We start from the raw sequence: 14538 nt of genomic DNA, 5'->3' as shown, positions 1-14538 counted from the left end.
GGAGCCCTAGTCCAAGGATGGGCAAACCAGAGGAAGGAACGTACCAGGCATGCAAGCTAGACCCAGGAGTCAACAGGCTGAGGCTTAGTGTCCCCCACGGCGTCCACCAGCCTGACCGAGGGCCTGCTGGGCCCAGGCGGAGGGGCCTTCCTGCCAGGATCGGGCTGCAGTGCATGGTGGGTGGGCAGACAGGAGTTAGAAGCAGAAAATAAAAGCAGGTTAACTGCAACTAAGGGTAGGCTAGACTGGTTCAGGCTGATTGATGTATATAAGGAAGGGGTGGCATGGAGGGCCTGCCAAGGCAGTACAAGGAAGCCAAGCTCTGGGGTTGGTTATGGCTCACACATGAATGTACCCAGAGGCTGGTACGTGAAGCCAGGATACTGGCACACAGGTGGTAGATGCTGCCTTTTCCAGGGGACCACAGTAGACACCTTGCCCATACACATGTAAGAGAAAGGTACAAATCCGTTTGCTCGGACTCTCTGGACCTACGCAGCCTGTGGCCAGGCAGAGCTGCCCCTGTCTGCTTCTTTGCGGCAGGTGCGTGCACCAGACCCCCTCAGTGCTGAAGTCTGATTGATGATGGATATATAGGCTACTTCCTGGGCCCTGCAAGTGAGTGCCACTCCAGCCGTGTCCTCCAATTCTGATCAGGCTCAACACTATCTGGCTGTTCTCTTGACAAGCCTCCCTGGACACTTGCTTGCTGTTACTCACTCTCAATAGTTCTTTCTCAGAGGTGTCCCCTGTGGAGTCACTGCCCAGTGTCCTCCTCTCCCTCCGGTCAACTGTGGCGTAACCATCTGTAGGGTGGAACAGAGCATGGAATAAATGGAGTTCTGGGGAAGTCACCATGGGGATAGGTGATCTTCCTTCAGTCCAAATACAGAAAGCCCTGGGATGGGGGACTTCTGGTCTAAGTGCCAGCTCCAACCAGTCCTGAGGCCTCTAAATCAACCACCTATCTTTTCTCCAATTGACATCTTATCATAGCAAGGCCTCGGCATCGCCCAGGGTTACACCATGAAACCGGGTGGTCCTCCCCAGTCCTCTTGCCTGCACACCTGCACTCACCTGGACCAAGGGTATCCATGGGGATCACATCCCGGGTGTTTGACTTCTCCCCATCTGCAAGGCATGAGCAGGTGTCCATGAGCAGTGTGCAGGCATGGGGAGGGCAGGACAGACATGCTGACATGCTCGCCACAGAACAGTGCTCAGTGTCTTCTGTCAGGAGTCTGTCCTATCTCCTTAACCCCACCTACCTTGTGCATTAGCAGGTGGGAGCTACCCTTAAGCCTCAGGGTAAGTCTCATGTCCCTCTCCCCTGCTTGTGCTCACCAAGGCTCTTGTCTACCAGTGGCAGTGTGCTGTCATCAAAGCCGCCAGAACTTGGTGTCCCTTTGGGTCCTTTGGCAGTGCTAGCAGACTGAGGAGTCACAAAACACAAGCAAGAGTTAAGGCCTAAGAAACTGCTTGGGATCAGACGTGACAAAGTAAGAGAGAAGGCGGGGCAGCTGTACCTGGAAGCGTGACTTCGTCCAGCCATCCCTCTGCAGGGCTCCACGCAGCTCCTTGTAGCTCCATACAGTCTGTAGCACGTGTGATGCTGCCTTGGCCTCCCGCACTGACTGGCTGCAGCAGCAGCAGCCAGGGCTGGGGTCAGTGGCCTACCGCATCCTAGTCTCCCTCCATCCCCAAACCCACCCGACCCTCAGCAGGCCCTGCCCTCACCCACCTGGAGGCCACAAGTGCTACCAGGGCAGGCACACCACGGGCCTGCAGGAGGGAGCGAGCATTGTCCAGGCTGTCGGACACGATCTCATGGATGGTGTTGAGCACGGCAACCACAGTATCCTCCTCCAGGTGGGCACTGGGGTGAGCGGGAGCCTGTGCATTGCGAACATTCCGAACCAGCTCTGTCATGGCATAGCTCCCTAAGAGGCAGGGTCAGACATTAGGACATATCTCTGCTCTACCCCTGTGAGAAGGACTGGCATTCAGACAATGGGTATCACCAGACACAACCTCTGCTAGCAGGTTGAGCCTCAGTGACTGGGGAAAGACCTAAGCCCCTATAGCTCAGGGTAGGACCAGCCCAACCAACCACCTGGGAGGAGGAATCTGGCCCCCTGAACTTAATCCTCCCACAGCCTGTTCCCTGTACCTGCCCCATTTCACAAGCCCTGGCCTATCACAGCAGCATCCTCACCGATGAGGTCTTTGTTCCGCTGGTCTAGTGAGAGGTTGCGCAGCGCGATGGCTACAGCGCGCACCACCTTGTCGGTCTCAGACTGTAGCAGTTCCACCAGTACTGGCAGCCCACGTTCCTTGCGCACTGTGGCACGGATGTACGTGGCCCACTGTGAGGGTAGCAGAGGAGGTGACTGCTCAGATGGGGGGTGCTTCCTCGCACAGCACCAACCGCATTGGCCCAGATGGAGCTAAGGGCTCAAGGCAGAGCCACTGAGGTGTCTGGGACTCCTTCTGTCCAGGTCTTGTCCTCCCTGCCAACCCGACTCCTCACCGTCCAGTTGCCAGCACTGAGGTTTTGCAGGGCACCGGCTGCAGCTTCCAGGGTGTTGAAGTTCCGGCTCTCCGTAAGGAGTGAGAGGTAGAGACGTACCACCTCCGGCTGGTACAGCAGCTCGAAGCCTAGATACAGGGCAATGGCAGCCCAGAGTCATTGTTAAACTCCTCTCCCCACCTCCAGCCCCTTCTTATTCATTGTTCTGGAGGTAGGGAGCAGGACAGATACTGAAGTCATGTTTAACATCAATTAATGTCCCCATTCAGATGGGCAAACTGATGGTGAGCCGGGGGGTAAAGCAGGAAGATGAGGATACCCCTTAACACGGACGTACATCCAGGAGGAAGGTAGAGCGAGATGGACACTAGGCTACTTCAGCAACAGAACCTACCTTCCAGGGCAGCACCCTTAAAGACACGGTTTACCTACCCTATCTGACCATAGGGACCACCCTCACCAGTGAGTAAGTAACAAGACTGTGTAGCAGATGTCCACCTCTAGCAACAGGCATCCCTGGGCAACTACTCCAGGCTCTTCAGTGACTGAGGCCCAGCCTAGCAGCAAGGTGGCCAGCAGAAGGCCTCATGGGTAAGAGCTAAGGTGCTTTCAGGCCTGCCCCAATTAGGGGCATCTGGGTTCTTTTGATATCCTGGGCTTGGCCGGGCCTACCAGGGCAGTTTCTCACTGAGGCTAGTTCACAGTGCACTCACTGCACAATGTCAGTGGAAATCCAGCAGACATAACAAACAGCAGGGGTGACCCACCCTGGACTGCAGATGTCCATTCTCACACCCTGGCCCGTGGGTCATGCCCCTTTGAAGTCACACAGCTTGGTCACTGTCAGTATCTCTCCAACTCATATACCTCTCTCTCACTTGCTGCATGACTAGGAAAGAGCTTACCTGAAACAACGTGTACGTACCGACTGAACCCTCAGGGGTTACCAGGCCTAGGCCATTCTCTAGGGAACCCCACTCTGATGCGTTGGTCTGTTTATGTACCTGACCTCCAAACCCAAGCCTTCTTGGCCTACTCATGGCACAAAGTTTTGACCCCTGGCCAGGCTCCCCAGCTCTGCCTCTTTATCCATTCACCTTTTGCAGCCTCCGTTCGTTTAGGCAGGTCCAGTGTGTCAAAGTTCCGGTCCATCTCTGCATCCTTCTTCCCTGAAACAGAAGGGTGGTACGAATTGAGAGGGAGGAAGAGTCCATGACAGACAAGTGTGTGGCAAGAGTTAGGCACAGCCCTCTCCTGCTCAGAGCCCAAAGGGGACCTAAGACACCCTGGCAGAGATGTACTGTCCTCAGAGAAGTCAGGCTAGCCCAGGACAGAGGTGGCATTGGAGCGTAGGAACAGCCTAACCATGTCCTGAGTACGTAGGCCTCCCTCTCATCAGGGGCATTGATGCAGCATACCAGACCACAGTGCAACAAGGCTGGCCTAAAAGTTCCATCCAAGGGGAAAACTTCCCCTAGTTGGGGACCAGCCGTCGGCCAACCTATAGCAGCCAGCAAGCCACTGCAGATGACCTGGTGTTCCTGCCCTGCTTACCCATATATACTTCTGTGCTACACATCACCCATTTCTTCCGAGGGGCAGATGGTCCCCTGGTGCTGGCCACTCCTAGGCCCTGCCCACTGTTTGCTCTGTCCCAGTGCTGGCTTGGTAGCTTGTTCTGACTTTGTAAGCAGCAGCCCCTGGGCCTCCCCACCAGCCCAGGGCTACATTCCAGCCTCTGTCATGTCTATGCAGTTGTCATGGAGATGGCTGCCCTTCCAGGGGACTGGGGGGTGGGGCAGGGCCTGAAGGCTGGATGGCATCCCAGCTGCCCTACAGTTGTCATGGAAATAACTGCCTGAGCCTAGGTAACAGAGTGTTACTCTGTTGCCCACTGCACTTGCCAGACCTGGACAGCAGAACAAACAGGGACTCACCTTGATGGAACCACTCCTCTGGGCGGCCGGAGGAAGCACAGGAGAGAGCAGATGAGCCTGAGCAGCAGAACCCTCCCATGACTTACATCCCCACCCATGGCAGGCCAAGCAAGACAGGACTGTGCGACAGGACTCACTCCGGGAACTCCGGGGAAGGACTCAGTACCCGGAAGGCACAGGGCAGAGCACCTGTCCCACTGCTACAGCTGGAGGATGCAGGGACCTGAACCTGTACCCTGCAAATGCTGAGGGCACCTGGCCAGGTGAAGGAGAGGGCTGTGCTTTGCAGGCTGCTCTGTGAATAGCCAGGTAGTGTCATTTATGGGCCCTCAGATCCTTCCCCAGAGGAGACAAAGGTAAAAGCAACCCATGACCCACAGGAAAGGGTTAAGGCTAGGCCTGGAGTCTGCACCTTTCCCACTTGCTGCACACCCATGGGGACCGACTGGATGTCTTCAGGACTCTGGGACCACTGCCATGGACATGGAGAGCCCTGAGCCTTGGAAGCGGTGGGAAAGAGACACATCTCCGCCTCACCCACCCACCTTTTGCTTTCTTGCCACCAAAGCAGCTGGCGTCATCCTTCCTCCGTCGCTGGGAGGTTGTGCTGCCCGGGATCCCAGGCTCTGCCTCCTGGTACCTGTCAGCCCCTGGAACTTCTTTGTGCACGTGGTAGGACAGGTTCCGCATGATGCACACACAGTTCTCTACTGACTGTGGGGAAGAGGTGTCCTGGTTGAGCAGAAAACACTGGACAAGGGGGCTGCTGAGCGTCCAGACCCTTGTGTGAAGCCGTGGCTAGTTAACAACAGTGGCACTGTCAGCCTAAGATGGGGAGAACTGCCAGAGCGACCCTGTGTCATGTCCCTGTGCCATGTGAGGGACTGTGTGTCTTGTTCTGGATAGTTACAACCTGTTCTCATCTGTGCCATTCTGGGGTACTCCCTGTGACCCTTGGCCTCTGTTCCTGTGACCCTCGGGCTGAGAATCTGGAGGGCAGGCTGCTCCCCATCTGCCCCACCCACCTTATTATCTGTGTCTTTCCTGCCCACAGCTGACTGCAGGGCATGTAGGAGAGCGTCCACCAGCCCTTCGCACTCACGGAGTCGCCGCCGGGCCTCTGCACCATCTGAGCTCACATTCCTGGATGGGAGGGAGCAGGACCACCAGTGACTACCCCCACCCCCCATTTTTGTTCCACTAAATTCCCCAGACCACAGGGACTTTTATCTGCACAGTAGACCCTGCTGGATCTCAGTGAAGGTGAACAGGGTGGCCAATCCCAAGCAGTCAGGCTTTAGCCTTGTATGAGGGGGGTGAGGGTGGGGGACAAGTTCCCCCTGCTCCCCAGCTGAACTGGAACAGGATAGAGATGGGCCCCAAGGGGCCAGAATCCATGATATGTAGGTAATTCTGCCCCTCCCCCAAACAGCAGTCCCCAGGACCCTGTAGGGTCACAACGGTACAAAACTGATGGACAGGCAGGACCTCAGGGACGCAGAATTCTATCTGTGGGTGTGAGCAGATCTCCACTGCAAACCCCAGAGACTTACGATGTGGCTCAGGAATGCCTAAACTTTGAACAAGCTGGGATATAAACATGGCAGCTCCTGCCACCCTACAGACAGGCCTGTGCCCCAACCCTGCCCACACCTCAGGCAGCCTGATGTGTTCTTGAAGACTGTTGTCCACTCGGCATCCCGGGGCTTCGAGTCTTCGTTAGGCTCTCGCTCCCAGCCGGAATGGGGCACGATGACCTCATGGGTCAGAGTCTGTAAGCCGTGGTCAATGATGACCATCTTCAGGGGCTCGTAGGATGACAGGTTCCAGAGTGTGCCTGTAATGTGCCTCTAGTCAACACTGTTGACCATGACCCTACTGCCTCGGCCTCCCCAGGGATGACACAATCTGCTTCTGCTTTCCCTCCTTGTCCTCTAGCCAGCACCTGAACCCAGCATAGTTGCTACTGTTTTTGTGGGGTGTGGGGGTGGAGAGCAGGGATAGGAAGTTGTCTCAAAGATGGCACCCAGGGCCTTTGCACATGTTAGGCAAACATTTACACTGAGTGACACTCAGTTCACATAAGGACCACTGAAAGCTGTAAGAGGTTCTGGGCCCTGTACAACAAGATGTATGTATAGGCAGCACTTAGTAGGAGCTTTCAGCTAACAAGGAAAAACTATAGAAGAGGCATAACCAGTGATAGTTTATCCCATCCATTCCCTGTTACACCCAAGTGGGTGGACTGGCAAATGCTCCTGAGACTACAGGACCATGGACACGGTCCTGTGACTCCCAAGCTCTCCAAGGCACAAGCTCCAGTTTAGGAACCAGGGCGACAGGGTCTGGTGCCAGCAACCCCATGGTTGAGAGAGTTGGGGACCCATCCCACAACATGGGCCTGCTATACTCCTGTTTCCCCAATTTCGGGCTGAGCCACGCTCATGTCAGCTATGGCCAATGCCCACTCACCAGTGACCAGCTCACGGACCTCATTGTCACGGGCCGCCCGCAGTAGGCGCACCAGGGCTGGCACGCCCCCGCAGTCCCGGATGGCGGCCTTGTTGTCAGTATCCCGGCCATAGGAGAGGTTGCGCAGTGCCCCACAGGCCCGGCGCCGCACCTCAGCCCGAGGGTGATCTAGTAATGCCACAAGCAGGGGGAGCCCACGCAGCTGCCGCACTCGCCGCTTAATACCCTCGTTCTCAAAGCAGAGGTGCTGCAGGTAGGCTGCAGCATTGGCTTTCACAGGGTCCACAGGGTGCCGCAGCATGGCCAACACCTCTGGCAGCTCGGGGTCCCGCCAGCGTGGCTCCTTGCGGGTGCTATCCACTGAAGGTGAGCGCCGCACTACTCGGTCCAAGCTGCCCAGGCTGCCCCTCTCAGGCTGGGCCAGAGGGGCTGTTGCTGCTGGAAATGGGGGACGCTCTTCTATCAGCTCACCAGCATCATCTGCTGTGTCTTCAAAGGCCCTGGCACGAAGGCCCCGCCCGTACTCAGGTCTTCTCCGGGTTGCCGTGCTATAGTCAGGCTCCAGGTCGGGGCCACCCTCATCATCCGCAGCCAGGCTCCGTGTATCATCCTCCAGGCCATATGGTTCAGCTTGGAAATGCTCAGGCAGAGAGCGGCCGCTTGGTGGTCCGGATTCAGAGCCCATGGGGAAGGCTTCTCGGCGGCCAGGCAGTGTGAAACAGCCATCACCAGGTCCTGGGCCCAGGAGGCCAGTACGTGGTGGCCGTACCCCGAGCCCTCGGGACAAGCTGCCATAGCTTGGAATATCACGGGACTCGGGGCCATCGGGAAAGCCACCTCCACTGCTGTGGTAGGTTCGGGAGAGTGTGGCTGCTGGACCACCACCACCACGAAGTAGGTAATGCCGGTCCAGGGGCCCGTCAGCAAAAGAGCCAAGTGGAGGGCCGCCGTCCAGCAAGGGGAGTCCATCTGGGCCCAAAGGCACCTGGCGTACTGTCCTTGTGGTCACAGTCTTGACCGTCTTAGTGACCTGATGGACAAGAAAGTAGCAAATGGGTTTGGTGGCTCTAGAGAACAAGATCGGTGCCAGGGTGGCCTCAATTCCCCATCCAAACAAGTGGTGCTTGGGGGTCAGCTCGCACGTCTGTTCCACAGAGGGACAGCTATGCTTGCCCAAGCTACTCTCTTCTTTCCTGGGTCAAGCCATACCTTAGTCTCAGTCCGCCGGGTTGTACCATCTTCTGATGTGACGATGGACACGTGAGAGGTGGGGGTGCCAGGGTCTTCCTCCACAGTCACTGTCTCCTCCAGTACCTCGGGTGCCTCTGGCATCGTGGCCAGCGATGCCTGGCTACCCGGGCTCTGCTCCTAGAGAGAGAAGGATGTCAGAGGTCAATATCCATATACAACTCACTCTGCCTTGTATGCCTGCTGAGCAGGAGTTATCAGTTCCTCAAACTGGGGCTGACGTACAAGACAAGTCCATCTGGACCTAAAGGCACCTGGCAGGCTGTCCTTGTGGACAAGAAAATAGTATATGGGCTTGCTGGCTCTAGAGATGGAGATAGTGCCCTAAGCCAGGGTAGTCTCAATTCTCCTGGGTCCAAGGTAGCCTCCCTGAGCTTCATGGTTCTGCCACAGGCTTTTCTAGGCACAAAGCGGAACCAAGAAGGTCCTGCAGGATGTTCAGTAGACATCACTTGCCTCCTCACATTGACCTTCCTCCTTACTACCACCCTGCAGAGAGGCATGGTGGGGGAATTGTAGGCAAGATAGTTATGGACTGAGGCCCACTTGTGTATTAGTCAGACTAGCCAGCATGGAAGCCAACTCCAAGAAGACAGGCCAGTTCCTGCTGTGCAGAGTAGCACATGGATCTGAGAGCCAGTCTGTTCTGGGTCCAGGGCCTTATCCTGTCAACATCTCAGGGTTGGCATCTGGCCTGAATAGGGCTTGGAACTCAAGCTACAGTGGGCGGGTTAGAGGGACACATTCCTTCGTAACCATGGTTAGGTCAGCAGTAGGCTGTGCCTCCCCACCCAAGGCCCAGGGAGGCCAAGTAGTTCATACTACACCTCCCCAGCTACAGAGCCACAATGCCCTTCCCTGGCCTGGGTACTGTGCTATGCAGGGAACCAGGCTGTCCTCATGACAGGACTACCTGCAGAGATCACAGGGACAGTAAACCTTCTCAGGCTAGCTCCTGTACTGGGGGAGCGCCTGGCCCCTGGCAGCGCGAGTGTATGTCACTAGCATAGCATCTAGGACATCCCCTGGCCTCTGGTAACATGGGACAGTGGAGCCACAGAGTATTACTCCACCCCCCCACCCCCCACCCCGCCTTTGGAGACTTAAGAGGTGACTTTATAAGTGAGAGAACTGAGGCCTGGATGAAGAAGAGGCTTGCCAGAACCACACAGGTCCTAGCAGAGGGATTTCAGGAATTCGTCTTACAAGGAACCGGTGAGGTTTGCCGCACCTCTCTGGGACAGGCTTTGGAGGTCCCTTTCCTAGGCTATGAATTAGATGGAATGTCTGGGACCTGTCCAGGGAGAGGAGACCCTGTTCCCTGGGAAAGAGAAATAGATGAGGCCCAATGTAGGGACAACTGGAAAGATGCCAGACTGGGTGACCTGGGCACTTTTCCAAGGACACTGACTCTGTGCTGAGCGCTGCGCGGCTGCTCCATCTCTATTTGGTGCCTGAATGTCAAGCTGCAGGTCTAACTGCTGGACTCTCCGAAGCTCAGCAGGGTTTTTTGGGGGGTTGGGGAGGTGGGGTAGGGGTGGGGGGTAGGGAGGGGAACTAGGAGCAGCATTCCTAGCTACGAAGGAGGGGGAGGAGCAAGGCGAGGGGACAAGTTGCTTAGGACATTCTGCCAGGGGACAGGGCCCCTTTGTAGATTTGCATGCATCTACATACATTAAACATTCAGAGAAGAACCCCGCCCTACTCCCTACAAAGGTGGTAAAGCAAAGAAGGATCTAGGACATTGTGAATCACAGACCCTGGGCTGTGCTGAACATGTGATACACTGCCACGCAGTAGTCCGTAGAAACAGGATCCCAGCAAAGGTTGGCCACCTACGGTAGTCACCCTCTAATGTATGGGCTGAGAGATCCGGCGATTCTGAGTCTCTGCTAGCAGATGACCTCAGGAAGCTAAAAGCAGTCAATGACTTCACCCAGGCAGCCAGGAGTGTAAGTCAGTCATGTTCCTGGGAAAGTCAGGCCAGCTAAACATGCCTGAGCATACACACAGAGAGGGATCTAGACTCACAAACACAGATGTCTCTAACCCCTCCAACAGGGGCACATGCACACACGAGTTCCCAATCAGGAACACAGGCACAAGTGCACTGATTTACTTATGAGATCTGACAGTGCCCCAAGTGCATTATGTCCCCTGTTCTCAAACATACCCTATCTCCCATCCACCTGTCTGGACTTTTATTGGCAATGGCTCTTACGTGTGCTTCTAACACACAGGGAAGTAGCCATGGACACCCAGCCACCTAGCCACTGTTGGGTTCTCAGTGCTTATACAGATGGGAAAACTGAGGCCTCTGATAGTAAGAAGCACAAGGCCATCCTGGAACCCAGCTTCTGGAATCCCCCCCCACCCCCACCCCCACCTCCCAGACAGGGTTTCTCTGTGTAGCCCTGGCTGTCCTGGAACTCACTCTGTAGACCAGGCTGGCCTTGAACTCAGAAATCCGCCTGCCTCTGCCTCCCAAGTGCTGGGATTAAAGGCGTGCAACACCACGCCCGGCTGCTTCTGGAATTTCTTTGTGGTGCATCTGTAAAATGGTGGGCTAAACCAGCAATCAATATTCAATAGCGAGGGCTGGTGGAGTGTCTCCATGTTTCACAACCCACCTACCAGCCTATCTATTCCCCATACTTGTAGCCTAGCCTGATAGCCGATACTGAGTTATTCCACTCTGTACCAGACATGTGCACCTTTGACTACATTGTCACAGCCCTGTGCAACACTGTGTGCCAACTATGTACTATCACCCCTCCTTGGCCCCAGCCTCAACCTTTCTCTATAGAAGCCATTTCCATCCTCCACACTTTGGCGCTACTAGGCCTATACAGGAGAGGAGCTGCTGTGCAGTCCTGGGTTTGCTAGGACCCACCCAGCTACCCTGCTCCCTAGAGGGGCCCCACAAGCATTGTGCTGAACACAAACTTGTAGGGACTCAGCTTCCTCATGCCGAGAGGAAAGGCTCCAGAAACCCATTCCACCCATAGGTCTAATGCCAGGACCATGGGGAGAAAACCAAAATATGTCAGGATACAAGAGCTCATGCACTTTATGCACAAGCATCTATAGTCTGTATCATACAGAACAGACCACAGGTCTTCGTGCCCCACCCTGTGCAGTTGCTGCTGGCATACATCAACCACAAAGTGAAGTCGGATGTACACCTGGAGCCCACACCTCTGGGGACAGGTCCCCAGGGGGCACAAAGTGGCTACTAGCAGATGGATGGAGTTCTGAACTCCAGCATGGCCCTCCTAAACAGAGCATAGGACAAGTCAGGCTGTCATCTCCTACTAGGCAGGCCCTTGGTCACCACAAAATACCACCTCCTTTATGCCCAGTCTGCACAACCCTTCCATAGCCCACAGGAGCAGTAAGCCTGCCAGGGTGTGGCTCCAGACAGTGGCTAAAAGGCCAAGAGTCGTTTGGTGGGCTGAAGAAGCTGGAGAGCGGACCGAGTGTCACCACTCCCAGTTTACCTTAAGCCTGAACCCCAGTCACACTGACCACAAATCCATGATTTTCTGACTGGGCAGTCAGTGACCAGAAGCTATGGACCACATTAGGTGTGTGGCAGACCTCCCTCCTACTACCATCAGGAGTCTTTTAGGCAGTCCCTGCTCCACACAGCTTCAGTTTCACTGCTTATCAAATCCCACTCCCTCTGAACACAGTACATGTAGCACACCTGCTCCTCACTAGTACTGGAACGCATACAGGCGGGAAGCCGGGTAGACCCCTCTCGCCACCACATGTGGGCAGTACCGGGCTCTGCTCCTCCCTTGCCCTCCCCTCACGTGCAATGCCGCGGCAGAAAGGGTTTCCATTAAATCTCAAGAAGCTGCTCCACTGGTCCCTAGAGTGTTGTTGGAAGCGAGCGGAAAGGGAATGAAGGGGAGCCGAGAGAGTCCCCAGGGAGCAAGAGGCCTAGGCCAGTTTTTCCTTCATCTGGAGGGCCTCGCTCTGTTTGGGGAGGGGCCACCTAGAAGGCCCTGTGCCCCGCCTTTTCCCCCTCCCCCGCCACCTGTCCCACAGGCAGAGGGGTGTACCCTTCCCAGGTCACCCTCGATTCGAGTGCGGGGTCACCCGGCTTGCTCCCCAACGCGGGGCTCCAGCCTCTAAGGTACCGAGGCGCATGGTGTTCGCACACGCCCCCTCCACGCAGGGCAGCTGGCTCACTCCCGCCACCGCCACCGCTCCTGCCCTGGGGGTCAATGCAGCCCGCTCCAGAGCAGACAATAGCTGCGGAGGGCTGGCTGCTCGCCGAAACAAAAGCAGGTCTTCTCGGTAGGCCAGGGCCTCAGGACACCGCCCCCGACCCCCGCGGGACCGAGTTCTTTCCAACCTGTCTGAGTTCGGCCGGCATCGGACCGAGGCTGGGAAGCTGCAAGCCGGCGGGGGCGGCAGCTGGACCGCACTCCGCGGGCGCTCCGGCCGCTCCGGCTCTACTGACTCCCTCCAGTGCAGGCGGACCTGGCAGCGGCCAAGACCAGCAGCCAATCGGGAGGGGCGCGCCCAGGCGGGGCGGGCGAGGCTCCGCCCCCCACAGGCTGGGGCGGGACTCTGCAGCTAGGCCTGACGGGCTGCCAGCCCCAGGTCTTGTCTCCTAGCATCACACCCTAGGGTTGGCAACCCCATCCCCAACCCACACACACCAAGAGACTTGGGCAATCGTTCCTACTCAAGTCTCAATCTATCCCCAGGGACTGTGTATATGCCTATTCACCTTTACAGTTGTGTAAACTGAGGTCCCACAAAGTAGACCTGACCCAAGCTACTTCTCCTGTGAGTCATTTTGCTCTAAGACATAGTTCTGGTATGCTCAAGCTACAGGGTCCTCACTCCACATGGGACTCCAAGGAAAGGTCACTGCAGAGCTTAGTGGGGGCTTTACTGCTACGTCTTGGGTTCCCCATCAAGACACAAGTCAGCATAGTCTCACCTTTTGAAGGCCATTACAGTGTATCAGACAGTGGGACAAAAGTCTGGTTTGTCCTGGGCTAGAAAGTCTCTGGAATGGGGCTCTTGTCAGAAGCCCTGGAAACAGAACTGGCTGTATACCCTATCCTCGATGCCTTAAGTCTACTAGGAAATGACAGATGGGCTGTGGGGATCGGAGCTAGCAAGATGTATCTTGCTCCACCCTAAGCTGTCCAGCAGCCACACCTGGGGAGTTTGACTGCTGGAGGAAAACAAGGGCAGGGAGGGGTGAGGCCTAGACTAAGGCCACACTACAGAGCACGCTAATGATTCCTGCATATGAAGATAGAACTTGAGAGAGGAGAACTGAGGCCAGCCCAGGGAAACCTAGTGGGTATTCCAAGTACTCCAAGGAAGGGGCCCAGGCTTGGTTCTCTGCCTCAAGTCTGCTACTTCCCACCCCAATCTGAAAAGTCAAAGCTGTCCTGAGGCCCCACCTCGCCTCCACGATGTGCCACCAGCAGAGGCTGCACAGCCAGCATGCTCAAGCAGGCTAAGTGCTCACTGGCCTCAGTTTCCCTACTCAGACCAGAATGACCTCCTTCATCCTTCATTCATAGCCAGCCTGGTCAGTTAATAGAACACAGTTTGAGGGAATGCAGACCAGATTTTCCAACAGTTAGCGCAGCCACTTGGCTGAGCTGGAGGCAGGTCCGGTAACCTGACTGACCAGGTCATAGTAGTGTGTTCCCCTCATCCAAGGTGAGTGTCTTCATCCTGTTAGAAGATGAAGGGCAGGCAGCCAGGACTATGGAACAGTCCAGTGAACAAGTCTGCTGCAACCTTTGACCCTAGCTCCCAAGCTGCAGGCCACAGCTACCTGCCTTGCAACCACTCTAAACTCTCAACTACCTATGATGACCCTGTGCCTCAGAGGTAGGTTCCAGGACAGCTCTTATTGAGATTAAGATACAAAGATTCAACACCGAAGCAATGGCCTGGCTGGCCTGAGCCTCCTCATGTCCCCATTAGCCTATCAGATCTGGCTAGAACTAGAAAGCCAAGAGTGGGTTGCAATAGTGGGTAAGGAGAAAACACAGCCTGAGGTCAGCAGCCTGAGACTATGGGAACATCTTCCTGCCAGGACACTGACCCTGAGGGCGCCCTGTCTTCCAGTACTGGTTGTCAATGAGATGGAGAACAGAGCCTGTTCTATCCTTGGAAGACTGTACTGAGTGTCTTGGTGCCTGAGGAACAGCCTCAGGGACAGTGACCACCACTGACCCCATGTGGCCCAGCTGAGCGGTTCTATTTCCTTTAGAAGGTTAGCCATACAGAACGCACACGCTAGGGCCTCCTGCGTGCTAGACACACACTATTAGAGCTACAATCCTCAAGGCTTACAGGAAA

General features: G+C 55.9%; 1 protein-coding gene across 11 annotated transcripts in view; it reads right to left on the bottom strand.

Moving 5' to 3' along the window:
- The window catches only part of Arvcf (armadillo repeat gene deleted in velocardiofacial syndrome), a 58895-nt gene that overhangs the window by 1811 nt on the left and 42546 nt on the right, over positions 1 to 14538 (bottom strand). For 3 of the 11 annotated variants that reach the window (NM_033474.3, XM_030248935.1, NM_001272028.1), the window contains 15 exons: positions 8149 to 8307; positions 6940 to 7969; positions 6121 to 6304; positions 5493 to 5610; positions 5013 to 5181; positions 4468 to 4485; positions 3628 to 3699; positions 2531 to 2658; positions 2216 to 2366; positions 1742 to 1940; positions 1527 to 1638; positions 1345 to 1432; positions 1078 to 1131; positions 721 to 806; positions 45 to 164 (listed from right to left, as the gene is read on the bottom strand). In NM_033474.3, the coding sequence (NP_258435.2) occupies positions 57 to 164; positions 721 to 806; positions 1078 to 1131; positions 1345 to 1432; positions 1527 to 1638; positions 1742 to 1940; positions 2216 to 2366; positions 2531 to 2658; positions 3628 to 3699; positions 4468 to 4485; positions 5013 to 5181; positions 5493 to 5610; positions 6121 to 6304; positions 6940 to 7969; positions 8149 to 8307 (2676 nt within the window). In that variant the 3' untranslated portion in view covers positions 45 to 56. Of the gene's footprint in view, positions 1 to 44; positions 165 to 720; positions 807 to 1077; positions 1132 to 1344; positions 1433 to 1526; positions 1639 to 1741; positions 1941 to 2215; positions 2367 to 2530; positions 2659 to 3627; positions 3700 to 4467; positions 4486 to 5012; positions 5182 to 5492; positions 5611 to 6120; positions 6305 to 6939; positions 7970 to 8148; positions 8308 to 12553; positions 12704 to 14538 lie in introns of those variants that run through there. The other 8 variants (NM_001272029.1, NM_001272030.1, NM_001272031.1 and 5 more) reach the window with 7 other exon arrangements.

Source organism: Mus musculus, chromosome 16 (genome assembly GCF_000001635.26).
Source record: "Mus musculus strain C57BL/6J chromosome 16, GRCm38.p6 C57BL/6J".
Lineage (NCBI taxonomy): Eukaryota > Metazoa > Chordata > Mammalia > Rodentia > Muridae > Mus > Mus musculus.
Note: the sequence above shows the minus strand (reverse complement) of the source record. Positions and strands in the feature narration are given on the sequence as shown.